At 34.9% G+C, this 16,562-nt stretch overlaps 1 protein-coding gene across 5 annotated transcripts in view; it reads right to left on the reverse strand.

Annotated features, from left to right (window-relative positions):
- RELCH (RAB11 binding and LisH domain, coiled-coil and HEAT repeat containing) overlaps window positions 1-16,562 on the reverse strand; it is a 122,841-nt gene that overhangs the window by 38,109 nt on the left and 68,170 nt on the right. For all 5 annotated transcript variants that reach the window (XM_057526484.1, XM_057526483.1, XM_057526482.1 and 2 more), the window contains 7 exons: window positions 15,286-15,376; window positions 12,463-12,534; window positions 8,233-8,373; window positions 7,627-7,791; window positions 5,270-5,417; window positions 1,059-1,215; window positions 308-431 (listed from right to left, as the gene is read on the reverse strand). In XM_057526484.1, the coding sequence (XP_057382467.1) occupies window positions 308-431; window positions 1,059-1,215; window positions 5,270-5,417; window positions 7,627-7,791; window positions 8,233-8,373; window positions 12,463-12,534; window positions 15,286-15,376 (898 nt within the window). The remainder of the gene's footprint in view (window positions 1-307; window positions 432-1,058; window positions 1,216-5,269; window positions 5,418-7,626; window positions 7,792-8,232; window positions 8,374-12,462; window positions 12,535-15,285; window positions 15,377-16,562) is intronic.

A 16,562-nucleotide genomic window follows, 5' to 3' on the forward strand; every position in this document is an offset into this window, starting at 1 on the left:
AATCGCAGTTGAGTCCCCTAGCTGATACTTCCTATGCTAGAAAGCTTTGAGATATCCACAGTGAGTAGATCTTATATCCAAATCTGGATACAAACTAAGTTTTGGCTAAATCATCTTCTGAAAATCAATAAAGAGAAGAATATTACCGGCTAGAATTTTCTTTTACTATCACAGTTTTCTAAGGTACTAAAAGATAATTTGAATAAAGGAAGGGCTCACGCTTTTATTTACTCTGCTATAGCATTAATTAACACATTACATTTCTATGTCTCTTGCATATAAGAAAACATGGAATACAAGTTTTTACCTTAGTGTTTGTAAAAATTTTGCCAAATGTCCGGCAAAGGCGCCAGAAAAATCTGGAGAATTCATGGACACAGGCAGTTGAAGTAACATTAATTTTGCCAACTATTTCTATAAGCTGTGGCAACCTGAATATGAAAGGAAAGAAAAATAGGCAGGGGTACAAATAAATTACTGTTTCCTTGCCAATTTCTGAAACAATGCAAATCTAACAATATCTTCTGTTCTGCTTTTCATAGCCAGTAAAATTGGCATGCAAAGGAGGTGTTTGGGACCCTTTGCAAAGTCTTCAGTTTATATTCTATAAATTTCTTAAAAAAAATTTTAACTGATTGCCATAAAATATATGGAATCTTAATGGTAGGGTTCTAAGTATGGAGTTAATGAGACTCAAATCAATGGAGCTGATATTTCATACAAGAGCTTGGCTAACATGGCATCATCCACTTTAGCCTCAAAAATGAAAAGTCTGGATGTAGTTTAATATCCATCACCACTTGTAGACAATAAGGCAGCAGATAGGTCTTCTGACATAATACAGCAGCACCATCTTCATAGATAAATAACTACGTATCTAGTAGTATAAATCTCCTCTCCTAAAGAAATTTACCATAGATGATGCCAAGTTATGTTTTGCTATTTGTTTTTTAATATTTTGTTATATTTTGTCCCTCAGTGCCCAGGCTAAATATAGTGAGCTATCTTTCATTCAACTGATTGAGATGTACCAAATGAATACGGAGGTGGTAACTTACAATTGATTGACAACCCATAGTAAACTCTCCCAGCCTGTTGTACCCTCGTGTTCCAGCTGGTAATCATAAAGTTGTAGCAGTACTGCCAATTGCTCACGACTTCCAATGATAGTAGACACATCTTGAAGAGGCGACATAGGCCGAGGGAACCTAGTCACTACAAAAATTAGAAGCAAAATAAATCACATAGAAAATGACAGTTTGGAAAGTTAGCTATTCTGTCAAAAGAAAAGTAAGGTTCTGCCTCCTAATATTTATTTAGCTTTTTATAGACTTTAAATATAAAACTAAAATATATTAATTAAACCATTTTTAGAAAAAAATGAAATACAGTTGATCCCTGTACAATCAGAGGTTAATCCGCCTACAACTTACAGTCGGCCCTCTGTATCAGAGGTTCTTCCACATCCACAAATTCAACCAACCACAGACCATGTAGTACTATAGCATTAACTATTGAAAAGTATTCACATATAAGTGGACGTGTACAGTTCAAACTCCTGTTGTTTAAGGATCAACTGTAAATTTTTGTCACATGTGAACAAATTTAGCAAATCCCAAAAATTAAGATTTTATGAGACTAAATAACTAGTAAATGAACATTGTAATGAAAGAGCTTGCCAGTGAAGAGTAAAATTTCACTTAGTTTAAATTAAAATTGGCCACAAAATAAGATCTCAGCTAAAATGTGGATTTGAATTTGGTTTTAAAAAAATAGAAATACTTGTAATTCCACCAGCCTGTTGATGTCAAAAACTAATAACTATGATAAACATTTCCTTCAGGCAGCAAGAAACTAATAGGTTGACAGCAGGGAAAAACTGTTTAATAGCAGAGAATAATGACCTAAAATACATTAAAACTTGAGCTGAACAGGCTTCTTAAGTATTTAATCTCCAATATTAAATGATTTATTTAAAAAATGTTCCATAGTTTGATAAACATTAAGTTACTATAAAGTGTTAAAACCAGTGACCAGTAAGATAAAGCAAAATTATTATTTAAAAATGTATTATAAATATTATAACCAGAGTCTCAGGTATATACTTTAAAAGTTTTGGGGGAAAAACTGAAAAAATTACTTTTAAAATTATGTAAATAAAACATGAATATATACTAGTATATTGTAAAATTTGAACACATCAATAAAATCTATGATTCTACAGATCATAATTAGATTCCAGGTTATTAAAGAACAGGTCTTAGATGGCTGTTAAGTGAATAATGCTACCAACAGCTCATTAACTGTTGAACAGAAATTCCTAACGGCCTAGCAACTCCTGCATAGAGGTTAACACCCTAAAAAGACACAATTAAGGATGCAGCATTTTCTCAAAACATATTAATGGTGTAATGATAATTATTAAACTTAAGAAAACATGAAATAACTTTAAAAATGCTCAAAGACAAAATTAAGATGGTATTGTCCTCCTATGCTGCCCAAGGCTTTTAACAATATCTTAAGTACAGATAAAGGTTATCCCTTGCTAGCTGAAGTCTCCTATTTGCTATCATAATACACATACAAACAAACAAATAAATGAATTTAGGTAACATGGTGTCCCATACTATCTGAGGTTTCTGCTTGAGTTGTCATTATCTCAACCTAGGAATCAAATAGATTTGGATGGTGAGGGATATCTGTACTTCATATTTCTATATTGTCAAAGCATATCTGATAATTTCAAAAAGGATTATATCATATTGGTCACAATCTGTGATACTATGATGGAATGTATCAATATATTATTCCTTCAAAAATACTGACTAACTATTGAAAAATAGTGGAACAGTTAAAAGTAAATCAGATAATGTCAAGATTTATTATAGGCAAAGTGAGGTCCAAAGATTTAAAGCTAGGTGCAACAGAAGCAAAACAATGTCAAGAAATAAGCAATTACTTGGATAACTCAGTTCTAACAGATAAGCAATCAGAATGGTTCAGGGACCTCAAAACATTATTCTATTTAAAAAGATTTTTAAAAATTTGAGCATCTAACTTGTAACCATACAGAAAAGTCCCCAGAACGCCATTTTAATAGGTATTTTATTGTCAAAAAATTACCACAATTATACAAATCCAGCAAAATAACAACTGTTATGACTCTTCAATGTATTTCCCTCTCACTAGAACGTAAGCTCTTCATGGCAGAGATATTTGTCTGTTTTGTTTATGAGTGTATCCCAAGTGTAAATATTAGCTAGTGCTCTGGAATTTTCATTATGTAAGAGAAAACTATTAAATGTTCACTTGTAATAAACTGTATCCCAAATTATACAGATGTACATATAGACACAGAGACATAGATATATAGATAGACCCTAAATAAGGATATAATATTTCCTCATTTATAATAAATGTATCATAACCTACATGTGAGAATAATAACATTAACATTTACAGCTACTATTAAAAGTCAGAGGGTCAAATTAAGTCAATAAGAACTTAAAAGATTATTTTTGGCATGATAAAGACATAATCACAAGGAAAGGTCACATAAACACCAGAAGGAATATGTTCAGGATGGTAAAGTAGTTTTTAAAATTTTCTATCTAATCTCTAACATGTGCTTGGCAATAGGTGACATTTAAGAATTATTTGCTAAATGAATGAATGATAGCAAGTGCTGTGTGTTGAACTGTGTCTCCCTTAAAAATTCATATGTTGAAGTCCGAACCCCTAGAACCTCAGAATGTGACCTTATTTGGAAATATTGTTGTTGCAGATATAATTAGATAAGATGAAGTCATACTGGAATAGCGTGGACTTCTAATGCAATATAACTGATCTTATAAAAGGGAAATTTGGACAGAGACAAGTGCGTGCGCGTGCACACACACATACATGGAGAACGGAATGTGAAGATGAAGGCAGAGACTGGGGTGATGTATCTACAAGCCAAAGAACACCACAGATTGCCAGCAAAACACCAGAAGCTGGGAGAGAGCTATGAAACAGCTTTTCCCTCACAGCCTTCAGAAGGCACCAACCCTACTGACACCTTGATCTCAGACTTCTAGAGAGTTCACTTCAGAACTGTGAAACAATAAATATCTGTTGTTAAAGTACTAAGTTTATGGTACTTCGTTATGCTGGCCCCAGCAGAACAATACAGCAAGATAGAAAGAAAAAGAGAGGGAATTAGAAAGACAGGAAAGTCCCTAGGCAGATGAAGTGTCTTAATGAGTGAAGGGGTAGAACCTAAAGTAGCCAGCTGTGAGTGCTTTATGAAGATTTATCTTAAAAGTTTGAATTTTCATTCTCCTCAATATCATTAAAAAATATAAAACTAACTCTACCCCATCCATTCTCAATTTTCGAAGTAAAACTGGCATTCTAACAGTATACACCATTTTTATGCTGTGCTTTGTGTATTCGTGGACACACTGCTTCATATCCCAAAGATTATCGGTAGCCCAGTTTACTTTACATGAAAACAATAATTCTAAAAACACTGTGTGTTGATTTTCTCAATGTTATAATTCTTTTGTCTATCAGAAGCCCGTAAGAGACACGGCTAATTCACAAATCTGAAAAAAGCTGCAAAGGCATCTCATACATAGTAATAACTTGTCTATAGCCATTTATCCTGGGGGTTAGGTGCAGTGGGGCTACCACGTGCCATGGATCAAAGGTCACTTACTAGTTAGCTAGACTTTGAGCTAAGAAAATACTGGCTCTTGCTATCAATTTCATGTATTTCTGAAAATAAATCATATTTTTTTTTTGGAAAAAAAAACCCCTGTGCTGCATATGCTTATATTCCTATCAAGGACATAGCAGGAAAGAGTAATTACATTTACCTTCCCCTACTGAACATAAGATGAAATAGCTGGGGAAGAAAAAATATAAAGAAAGTGGAAATGAAAAGCTTCATAAATAGCCCTGGTAACTATTAATTCAGCTCTATTAATGAAAGAAAACACTTATTTTCTATAAAAAAAGGCTATAAAAAAGGCTCTAGATTAAGAATGGAAAGAAAGTACAAATATTATAAAATAATACCGCGAGGCTTATCCATAAGAGATGGAGCCGTGTAGTTCACCCCAGATATCGTACAATCTGCGGCCATGCAGTTCCACACATACAATACATTTTAGTAATTATGCCGTCACATAAAGTGACTTTTACATTTTTAATCAGAAACGATTCTTTGGGAAGCTAAGCTGTTAATATACTACATCTTCCTTCCATAATTTAAGTTCAGTACCTTCCGTCTGTGGCACTTCACCATGAAGCCTGGCTTTGCTGGAGAAAGGTGCGTTCTGGAGCACTAATGCAAAGAGAGATGGGGTCAAGGACTGCAAGGCAGACAGATACATGTGGAGCTTATGTTCATCCAGCCCGTGCTCTCCTTCCTGAAATATAAGGAGGTGAAAGCTAATTTTAGTCTTCTGACGTTATATATTTATGATGTTCTTCCTTTCTGTGGCAAACAATAAGACATTTAAGGACATGTATGTTAGACTCACAGCATCACACCTAATGGAGATGACCATGAATCTTTTCTGAATTTCTCTGAGTATGTGAAAATGTGAAGTACTAAGGCATTGTGGAAGTAATAGAATCTTTTGTATGGAAAACTTTAGGGTGAACATCAGTCATTTCATTTGTATGGAACTTCTTTTACAGGTTTTTTTCTTTTAAGAGGGTCTTATCTTTTGACATTTTATAAGTCAGGTTAAAGAAATTAAAGTGAGCCACAGGAATCATTTTAAACGCTCAACTGCTAAAAGAGCAGCAGCACTTGCTATTCCTAACTCCTTTTATAGATTTGGTGACAACTGTATTTGCCAGCATTGGAAGCACTGTAAAACAATTCAATGCATAGATAAAATGTAGGAGAAGAAATGTCAAAAGGAAACAAAAGAAAGAGATAACAGAAAAAAAAAGAGTAAAAGGATCACTGTGGTACACAGAAACCAAATATTAAAGTGAAAAATAGAATCATTAGAGAGGAAAACATTTATTGCTGTTCAAATCCACTTGAGATGTCATTACTATATTATAAATAACAACTGTGTCAGAAATATCAGATATGTTAGTTTTTTACTATCAAGTTCTAAATTAGTTAATTTCTTCATGGAAGAATTACTTTGTGTGCTGAATACTGAAGCTATGTTTAGCAACAATGTGGAATTAGCTGTGTTATGAAATGGAGCTAAAAAAAAGAACAGGTACAGGGCTTCCCTGGTGGTTCACTGGTTAAGAATCCGCCTGCCAATGCAGGAGAAATGGGTTCGAGCCCTGGTCCGGGAAGATTCCCACATGCCGCGGGGCAACTAAGCCTGTGTGCCACAACTACAGAGCTCTAAAGCCCGCAAGCCACAACTACTGAGCCGGCGTGCTGCAACTACTGAAGCCCGCACGCCTAGAGCCTGTGCTCCGTAACGAGAGAAGCCACCACAATGAGAAGCCTGCGCACTGCACGAAGAGTAGCCCTGGCTCGCCGCAACTAGAGAAAAGCTCGCGTGCAGCAAGGAAGACCCAATGCAGCCAAAAATAAATAAATAAAATTTTAAAAAACCCAAACAAACAAACAAACAAACAAAAAAACCAGGTACGGATAATTCTCAGATAGAAGGAATGCAAATATTAAAAAAAAAATACTTAAAAAAATTCCCTAGGTTTCATAAAAAGGAGTACTTCAGTCTAGTTGTCTATTTATAGTTTTTTTAACACCCATTTTGAAATTTATAGAAAAAACAGCCCAATTTTTAAATTAAATGAATACATGTGTATACATATAAGACTATCTACAGAGTAGTTAAAATACATTATGTTAAGAGCCTTTAAAATCTAGGGGTAAAAAGGGCAAGAGTTTGGTTTTAGAGACTGATATCAGATCCTGGTTCTGTCATTTGACAGCTTTGGGACCCTGAGCAAGTTAATTGAACACTCAGTTTCCACACAAAAAACAAAATATAATTCAAATGGTTATAAGAATGAAATAATATATTTTATTTATAAAGTATCTACCTTAATGGTACATAATTAATACACATTAAAGAAATGTTTTTCTTCTAGACTCTAAAAGAGACTTTTAGTACAAAAATTAGACCAAGAAGTTTCTATTGTTTCTTCAACTTTTCTTCAATTCTTTTACTTGGGAAGAATGGAAAGTTCACTTTAAAAAGTCAGGACATGCACTACTGCAGTGAAAAAAAGTTAAAGCATTTTGACACTGTATAAATAAGAAAGCTTTAGAGACTCATATTTTAGTCATCTCTGCATTCTGGGAACTGATGCTGACACTTTATCTAAAATATTTAAGTCTTCAGAAGAGGCTAGGAAGAGGTAGCACTGTGAATAGTATACAAATTAGTGCCACAAAGGTGCTATTTTAGCTAAAAAACGGCAGATCATGCTCTTTCTCCTCTAGCTTCAGTCAAGCAAAACTTCCTCAAATCTCCCTTGGCTCCAGACCAATAGAGTCTTTAACAGGTAGTTAATTAGAATGTTTGCTAAGTGGTACTTTCTGTCTTTGTTCCCCCAACATTCTTTCAAGATGCCTTAGAACACACCTTTTAAATTTCTATTAGCTATATAAATAAAGGAAGTATTTACCCTGAGAAGTTTTTCAATCTTGTTCAGCAATGTAGGTATAAGATGAGACTGTAAATTTCCAAGTTCTGTAGTCCAGGCAGCATAAGCTGGTAAAAATACTTGATGTGTTGCATTAACTACTCTTTCTGAGGGATCACCCAAGGCTGACAGCAACAATTCAAAACCCTGCCAAAAGGAAACAGGCAAAATGTAGATTTAAAACAAAAAAACCTAAAAAACATAATAATATGTAATAAATATACACTGCAGTACATTTAGCAGATATTTTAAGCAAGAAAGAAAACCATTCGTAATCCTACCCTTCCCAATTTCTTTAAAGAAAAATGTCATTTATCGTTGATGGGGAAACCAAAGAGAAAGGGTGGTAACACGCCATGCTTGTTGCCAGTTTACTGCCACAAAGCTGTGGCAGATACTATAAATGAATCAAAGCATCTCCTCCTTGAAATAGCAGAATTGAAACCAGGCAGCCAACTTCAACTGGTTAAAGTTGACACGTCTGCCATCCCTACTATAGATTATAGGCTATCTGAATCAGAGATTTGGAATATTATACTACTTGGAATTTTATAATGAAATAAATGGGATTCATTCTGAAAAACATACCTGTTGATACTTGTCTGGATCATCAATGTATCCCATAATGATACCGAGGCTTTTGATCACAGCTTCTCTTACCAAATCTGCCTTATCTTCCATTAACATCTGTTGCAACATTGAAAGAACCAAGGAGCTACGGATTTCTTTCTGAAAATAAACAAGAACATGTTTTACTATTTATTTACACTAGCAGCAGAAAAGGATAGAAAATGAGATATCCATGTATTCAAAAATCTAGATTAAATATATATTAACATGTTGCTATGTTTGCTCCAAGTCCTCATTTTTGAAAGACATGACATTACAGATACAGCTGAAATATCACTCTCCTCCACCCTCTCCCCCTTCCTCCAACTCCCTCTCTGAAGATAACATCTACCCTGAACTTGGTATTAATCATCTCCCAGCATATTTTTGTATTTTTCTAAATATGTGTCAATCCCTCAAACCTTTACAGTGCCCTTTTGGCAAATCAACAGTCAACACTCTGCTATAAACAGACAATGACTCTTCTACCACTACCTGTACAACTCAGAGAACAGCACTGACAGTCATAACGATAGGAGGGATTACAAAAATCACTCTGGTAAGCAAAACATTTGCCTGGGGTAGGAGTGTGGAAAACATGAAATCCTGGTGTTCTATTTTCTGAAGAACTGAGAAAAAATATTAAAACAGGATGATAAAACATGAGAGTAAACTTTAAAAGTGCTTAAAAAACTGCATTGATATTTTCAGATGTTATTTAATATAATGTCAACCACTGTTGTGTCTTAATTTCACACAATTTTTTCCCATGGTTTTAGCCTAATTAATGTCTGAGGTTAGAATAAAGTGTTACTGTTATACAAATTCTTGCCCTCCCTTCCCTTTTTCTGTACCGTTATTGTAAGTTGACAAATTTATAAAATTCTTTAAACTTAAGTTACTTTTACATATAATAGTTAAAATAAAAGGATATGATCATTTTCATAAATTTACAGTGTGATCTGGTATGCAAAGCAAGGTCTTAAAAGACATTTTTAAATGACCTAGTTTTTGTTTTGACTTTTAGAGACAAAAATATATGTAAGTTTAGCAAATTTTGGTTACATTTAGGTTGGTGAATATGCCTTTTGGTACAGCCTTGTTTATTTATCCTTTAGGCTAAAATTGCTTCCCCCAATTTTTTTTAAAGTGTATTAAAAGGGCTTTTTGGTTAATATCAGCACAGGCAAAAGGACAGAGGTAAGTAAACTTCAGCTGAGTATTTGCTTTGCAATGATCTAGCCTGAGGTCAACTGTGGCAGTTAGTTTCAGTATGCTAAGGGAACCCATAGGACAAGTCAGGATGCTTTACTCCATTTAAGCCATGACCGCACTGAGGTTTTACTGTTACCAGTTACAGTGGGGAACAAGAAAGTGGAGGTTCATGTAGGAAACATTAAGTCCATTATTAATACTGCTTAGCATTCTAGTACTAGGAGCAGTGTGGAACAGTTTCCTTCTTCTTCGATAGCATGTGATGTTCATCTCTGTCTTAGAACAATAAGTAATAGGATGCTCAAACTCACTCATGTATATCTATCTATATGATTTATCACAACAATAAGATAATTTTCTCTTAAAAGATAGGCAAACATTAAAAAAAAAGTGATTATGTCCAGTTGAAGTATGGCAAGATAAGAACTCCAATGCACTGTTGATAGGAGTACAATCTGTGCTATCTTGGTTGGGGGCAATTTAACACTGTCAAAATAAAAAATGCATATGTTAAAAGCAGCAAGATACACAGGTATTAATGGTTTGTGAAATTTAAAAATGAAGATTCCCTTGTGTGCATTTTAAAATTTCACATACTGTTAATATCTCTGTATTTTGCTTCTTTTAACACACAGAGTGATTAATTCTGGGTAAGAAAAATTTAAATGATGTAAAAATGCAAGCTGGTATATGCATAAATTTTTATTCTCTGTAAGTATTAATTAAAAACCATTACCCACAGAAGTAATCTTTGGGGATAATGACTAGGGTCAGGGAAGTCTTTGACTTTCATTTTATTCTTTTCTATACTGCATGAAAATTTATTTTTAACAAAATAAAAAAAATGTTACTGGGAGTGAGACTATGAATTATTCTTTATTCTTTATATTTTTCTGAATAAAAAACCAAAAATATTATTTATTTATTTTTTAAATTTATTTATTTTATTTATTATTTTTGGCTGTGTTGGGTCCTCGTTGGTGCGCGGGCTTCTCATTGTGGTGGCTTCTCCTGTTGCGCACCACAGGCTCTAGACGCATGGGCTTCAGTAGTTGCAGCACGTGGGCTCAGTAGTTGTGGCTCACGGGCTCCAGAGCACAGGCTCAGTAGTTGTGGCGCATGGGCTTTGTTGCTCCGTGGCATGTGGGATCTTCCCGGACCAGGGATCGAACCCGTGTCCCCTGCATTGGCAGGTGGATTCTCAACCACTGGGCCACCAGGGAAGCCCCCAAATTTTATTTTTTAAAAAGACAATTGTTTGACTATTGGTTTCTCACTCTTCACCAAAGATTATGAGGTAACAGTAAATGCAACATAAACAGCTCATGTATTATACAATTCCAATTTTTGTACCCCTTTAAAAGAACAATCTTACAGAAAGGACCCTTTAAGGCAGGGGTCAGCAAACTTTCTGTAATGGGCCAGATGGTACATGCTCTTGGCTTTGGGGCCAAAAAGTCTCTGTTGTAGCTATTCAGCTCTGCTGTTGCAGTGTGATAGTGGACACAGACAATACACAACAAATGGGTGTGGTTGTGTACCAATAAAAGTTTATTTATAAAAACAGGCTATGGACTAGATTTGGTTCCAGGCTGTATTTTGTCAAGCTCTGCTTTAAACTATGGTTGTTTAAATTAAAATAATTTTTGATGTCACCTCATTCCTCTACCCCTTCTAAGCCCTAGACCTAGGGGAAGATACCTAAAAGGGCACAACAGTCCAGTGGTTCTCAATCTTTTGGTGGCAGGATTCCTTTAGTCATTTAAAAATTAATGAGCACCTCAAACAGCTTTTGTTTGGGTGGGTAATATCTATTGACATTTATCATATCAGAAATAAAAAAAGAGAAATTTAAAATGATTAATCATTAAAAACAACAATAAACTCATTAAAGGTTAACATAATGAAATTATAATTTTAATGAAAATAACTATAATCAAAAAATTAGTGAGAAGAATGGTGTTGTTTTATATTTTGTGCAAATCTCATTGATGTCTGACTTAAAAGAAGATAGATCCTCTTACCTGCTCAGCATTCAACTGTGTTGTACTGTTTTGGTTGAAGTATTTAAGAAAATCTGGCCTCACACAGACATATAATTGAAAAAGGGAGAGGTATTTTCATAGCCTCTTCTGGTAAGAATAGAAGCTGTCAAGCTCACAGTGGTGAATAAAAGTTTTCCAAAATTCTTGTTCTCACTTAGAAGTTCCACTTTTATCACTGGCAATGAATGCTGTCTACTTGTTTTCCTTGAAATGACAGGTTCCATTTTATTCATTTTCATGAAAATGTCTGTCAAAATCCCAAGTTTGAATAACCACAGCTTTTTTTTTAGTGGTCTGTCAACTAAAACTGGTTTAGCTTACAACTCGAGTGCTTTTCCTGAAACAGCCATCATAGTTCAGAATGCAGCAAAAGGGCTTGATATGAGTATCTTCCATTTTATTACACAGAATATTAAAATCATGCATACTTAGGGTCAAAATTTAGTAGAATTAATAATTTTACTGATTCACCAAGCTTATTTTTGAGTGAAATTGATTTTTTCTGCAAGTGCATGGCAGTGAAGAATACAATCATTATCTGTCTATTTGGGTGTCACTGCCTTGATCAGTGCTAATGCACTGGCATTGTTGCCCATTACAGCTTTTGCACCAACATGTAAATGTCAAAACAGAGAAAAAGTCAAAAAATGTTTCGGTATTATTATGAAAATAATTTTCATCTCATGGGACCCTCAGCGTCCTCAGACCACACTCTGAGAATTGCTGATGAGGTTTAATATGTTTATACTCATGCAAAATCAATGGTTAATGTACCTATCTGTCTGCAATGCCATATGGTGTCAACGTGAGCCTTCTCTTTTTGGCTCATCTTTTTCCTTTGTTAGGACAGAATTTGGATTAAACTGTATAATTAGACACCTGAAAAAAAGGTTTCTCTATTGTTAAAAAAGGAAGAAAAAGGTTTTTAAGAAAAAATTACAATTCTTACAGGAAGGTAAGGTGCCAGTGCTCCACAAGATTCCGCCACAAGCAATCTTCTTTCTGGGTATTTGTGATTAATCTAGAGTAAAAAAGAAATAAATCAAGCATAAACAACATACCCTCCCTTCCTCCAATAGAGAATTATTTTTCACCACAAATCCTGTTAGGAATGCAATAAAGCTTCTTTCTTTTCCACTTCGGGGATCCCTATACCTGGATCAGGATTAAGGGAATCAGGGAGAGCCTAAAAAATGAGGTCACAGGGGTTACCTGTTAAAGAGAAAGAAGATAAAAGCAAAGATGAAAATATGGCAAGGTGTCTAGAGATTGCGGGCTTGCCCAAGACTAAGCTTTCCTTAGGATGTCAGGAGCAACCTTCTCCTTCCCTAGCAACATTAGTATATTTTTAAATTTGGAAAACCCAGCTTCTAGATATTTACTGATACAGTCTACAATATGTGCAAGGAATGATTCCTCAGTCCTCTTTTTTTACCTCAGGGATTAGGACGTAAATTAATCGATGATTTAACCAGAGCCCTTGACTGGTGTTATGATTTTGTTTTTAAAGTAAGCGGACGTCAATTCATTCCTGTTTGCACGTGCAAGATGAAGGGGTTTTGCTATTGTAATGACTACACTGAACCATAACAAAAAATAACAAAAACAAAAAAAATGACACATACTGGGTTTTGTTCCCATATGTCTTCTTCATAGAATATAAATCTTTCTTTGACTGGAAAAGAAGTGTATCTGTTCTCATATTCCCATATGAAAAGGTGACATAATTCATTAATGTATTGGATGCCTAAAATTAAGAAAAGAAATTATGTAGCGATCTATTGGGCAACAAACTGGAGGTAGGTGGCTAGATAGATCCCCAATATCCATGTTTATTCAGGTTACAGAAGAGGTGGTGGTAGAGACGTTGGTAACTGACATCTCTGAATAAAATTTAATCCAGAAATAGTAACCTTAAAACAAAATAGTTTGAATGTCATAGTATGTAATATGTAAACTTCTATTTGACTTTCCTTTAGTCTAGCAAAATGAGTCTCAAAATTAAATGTACACACAACAATCAACTGTATTCCTATATATTGGTGATGAACAAACAGAAAATTTTAAAAATTCTATTTACAATAGTATTAAAAAGAAGAAAATACTCAGGAATAAATTTTAAAAGTGCATAAGTAATATTCTGAAAACTATAAAACATTACTGAAAGAAGTTTTAAAAGACCTAAATAAATGGAAAGACATTTAAATTCATGGATTGAAAGGCTATTAGGATAGCAACATTCTCCAAATTGATCTACAGATTCAACACAATCCTTATAAAATTTCAGCTGGCTTCTTTGCAGAAACGACAGGCTGATCTTAAAATTCATACAGAAATTCAAGGGACCCAGAATAGCCAAAACAATCTTGAAATACAAGAACCAATTCAAGGGGTTGGGGTTTCTTTGGGGGGTGATAAAATTGTTCTAAAATTGACTGTGGTGATGGTTGTGTAGCTCTGTGACTACAAAAACCACTGAATTGTACAGTTTAAATAGGTGAATTGTACGCTCTCTGAATTACATCTCAATAAAAGTTAAAAGAAGAAAAAAAAATGGAAAAAACTATTAAAAATTACATGTACATATGTATAACTGTACAGAATTGTAAATTCAAGGTTGTATATGTTGTTTCCAAGTTAATTTGACTTTTCGGTGGTTACAGCCTAACCCTAAATTAGTATGCACTATAATCTCTAGATGACATATGGATTGTCAGAGATAATATGGATATATATAATGTTCCCTTTTAAATACTGAATCTAGATATGACGCCACTAAATTCTAAAGAAAAAAATGAATACTCAAAGAAAATGGGAACAGAATTCTAAAAGACCGTAAACTTTAGCGATATTCCAGAGACTAATAATTTTTCTTAAGAATAAGTGACAAAGCTAGTATAAATAAGGCCATGCAATTTGTCTTCATAAGTAAGAAATCCATCTTTTTAAGATGGAAGAATAAGTTACTTAATGACCTAAATATGGAGTCTAGAAAGTTAAAGATTCTGAGTTCTAGAGAGGACTGGAATATTACAATTCAACATAAAACCAGAAGCATTGTTAGTAAATAGTGAGTTGAAATATAAATATATATAAACCTCCTACATCAAAGGTTTACACTTTATATTCTGTATATACTTGTAATATATACAAGTATACAATATATACAGATACGATTTCTATTATCTACCTACCTACCTACACATACACACAACCTCTTCCTTTCCCTTGAACTCATTAGTTTGTATATTTTTTGTATTTTGTATCTCACTTGATTCAGATCCTTGAACTCAGCAATTTTTGTATTTTTGTATTTTGTCTCATTGGATTCAGATTCTTGTCTAAACATCCCTTTCTCAGAGATTCCTTCTCTGACCATCCTTTCTAAAATAACACTCCCTATCACTCTCTAACATTTAGCCTACCTTTTTTTTTCTTCATAGTTTATAAATTACAAGACATCGTTTCATTTATTTGTTTACTCTTACCTCTGCACTACGATGTCATTGTCTTTTATTCACCACTGTATCCCTAGTGACTACAACAGTACCTGGCAGTGGAAATAGTGTTCTTTAAGTATTTGTTGGAAGAACGAATAAAGCAAAGCATCCCAGAGCTTTCTTAAGGACTATTAAATCACTGTGCTGAGCTATAGAAACAGTAGCATAATTTATATCCCACATATTTCCTAATAGCATTTTTAAAAGATAATATGAACATTTATAATAAATTAGAATACAATAGCTAGAGAAAACCCAGTACAGTTATTTACCTGTTCCCAACACTGTGGTAAAAGTTCAGCTTCTACACGTGTTGGGCCAACATGACGTGCAAATGCCACACAACCCGTCAGTATCATTTGCCTGAAAGATAATACAGATGAATAAAGATTTGTATTTGCATAGAAAGCACAACTAGGACAAAGGGTTAAAAAGAGTCAGCTCTAATTAACATAAAGTACAATGTTTTTGTACAAATTCAACTTTTCACAATGGACGGGCTGCCACCAAGAAAATAAGTTTCTTAAGACTAGTCCCTCCAGCAGTGGCAAAACCATTTGTGAGAGATGTTGTGAAGGGATTCTCTACTGGTGTGAAGCTGAATCTCATAACCTCCTAAATTAACTTCCCACATATACATTCTGAGATTATAATATGTTTAATGCTTCAGTTTCTAATGAATTTCAGTTTCTAGCTACTAAAACAATCAGTGATTATTTTCCCAGTATTTCTATAATTAAAAACTACGATGTCATATTAGTAAAATGATATTTCTTTTTTTTAAAAATTTTTATTTATTTATTTATGGCTGTGTTGGGTCTTCGTTTCTGTGCGAGGGCTTTCTCTAGTTGTGGCAAGCGGGGGCCACTCTTCATCGTGGTGTGCGGGCCTCTCACTATCGCGGCCTCTCTTGTTGCGGAGCACAGGCTCCAGACGTGCAAGCTCAGTAATTGTGGCTCATGGGCCCAGCTGCTCCGCGGCATGTGGGATCTTCCCAGACCAGGGCTCGAACCCGTGTCCCCTGCACTGGCAGGCAGACTCTCAACCACTGCACCACGAGGGAAGCCCTCTTTTTTTTATTTAAAAAAAATTTTAATTTTTATTGAAGTATAGCTGATTTAAACTTATTTATTTATTTATTTTTAGTTGCATTGGGTCTTTGTTGCTGCGTGCAGGCTTTCTCTAGTTGCGGCGAGCGGGGGCTGCTCTTCATTGTGGCGCTGCTCTTCGCTGTGGCGCGCAGGCTTCTCACTGCGGTGGCTTCTCTTGTTGCGGAGCACGGGCTCTAGGTGCACGGGCTTCAGTAGTCGTGGCTCCCGCACTCTAGAGCACAGGCTCAGTACTTGCGGTGCACGGGTTTAGTTGCTCCGTGGCATGTGGGATCTTCCCGGACCAGGGCTCCGACCCATGTCCCCTGCATTGGCAGGTGGATTCTTTACCACTGCGCCACCAGGGAAGCCCAAAATGATATTTCTTAATGAGAATTTTTGGTATTGCACGCAAGATAACTGCGGTAGGCAGCTTCTGACATGGCTCCTAATGAGGTCCA

Source organism: Balaenoptera acutorostrata, chromosome 13, assembly GCF_949987535.1.
Source record: "Balaenoptera acutorostrata chromosome 13, mBalAcu1.1, whole genome shotgun sequence".
Lineage (NCBI taxonomy): Eukaryota > Metazoa > Chordata > Mammalia > Artiodactyla > Balaenopteridae > Balaenoptera > Balaenoptera acutorostrata.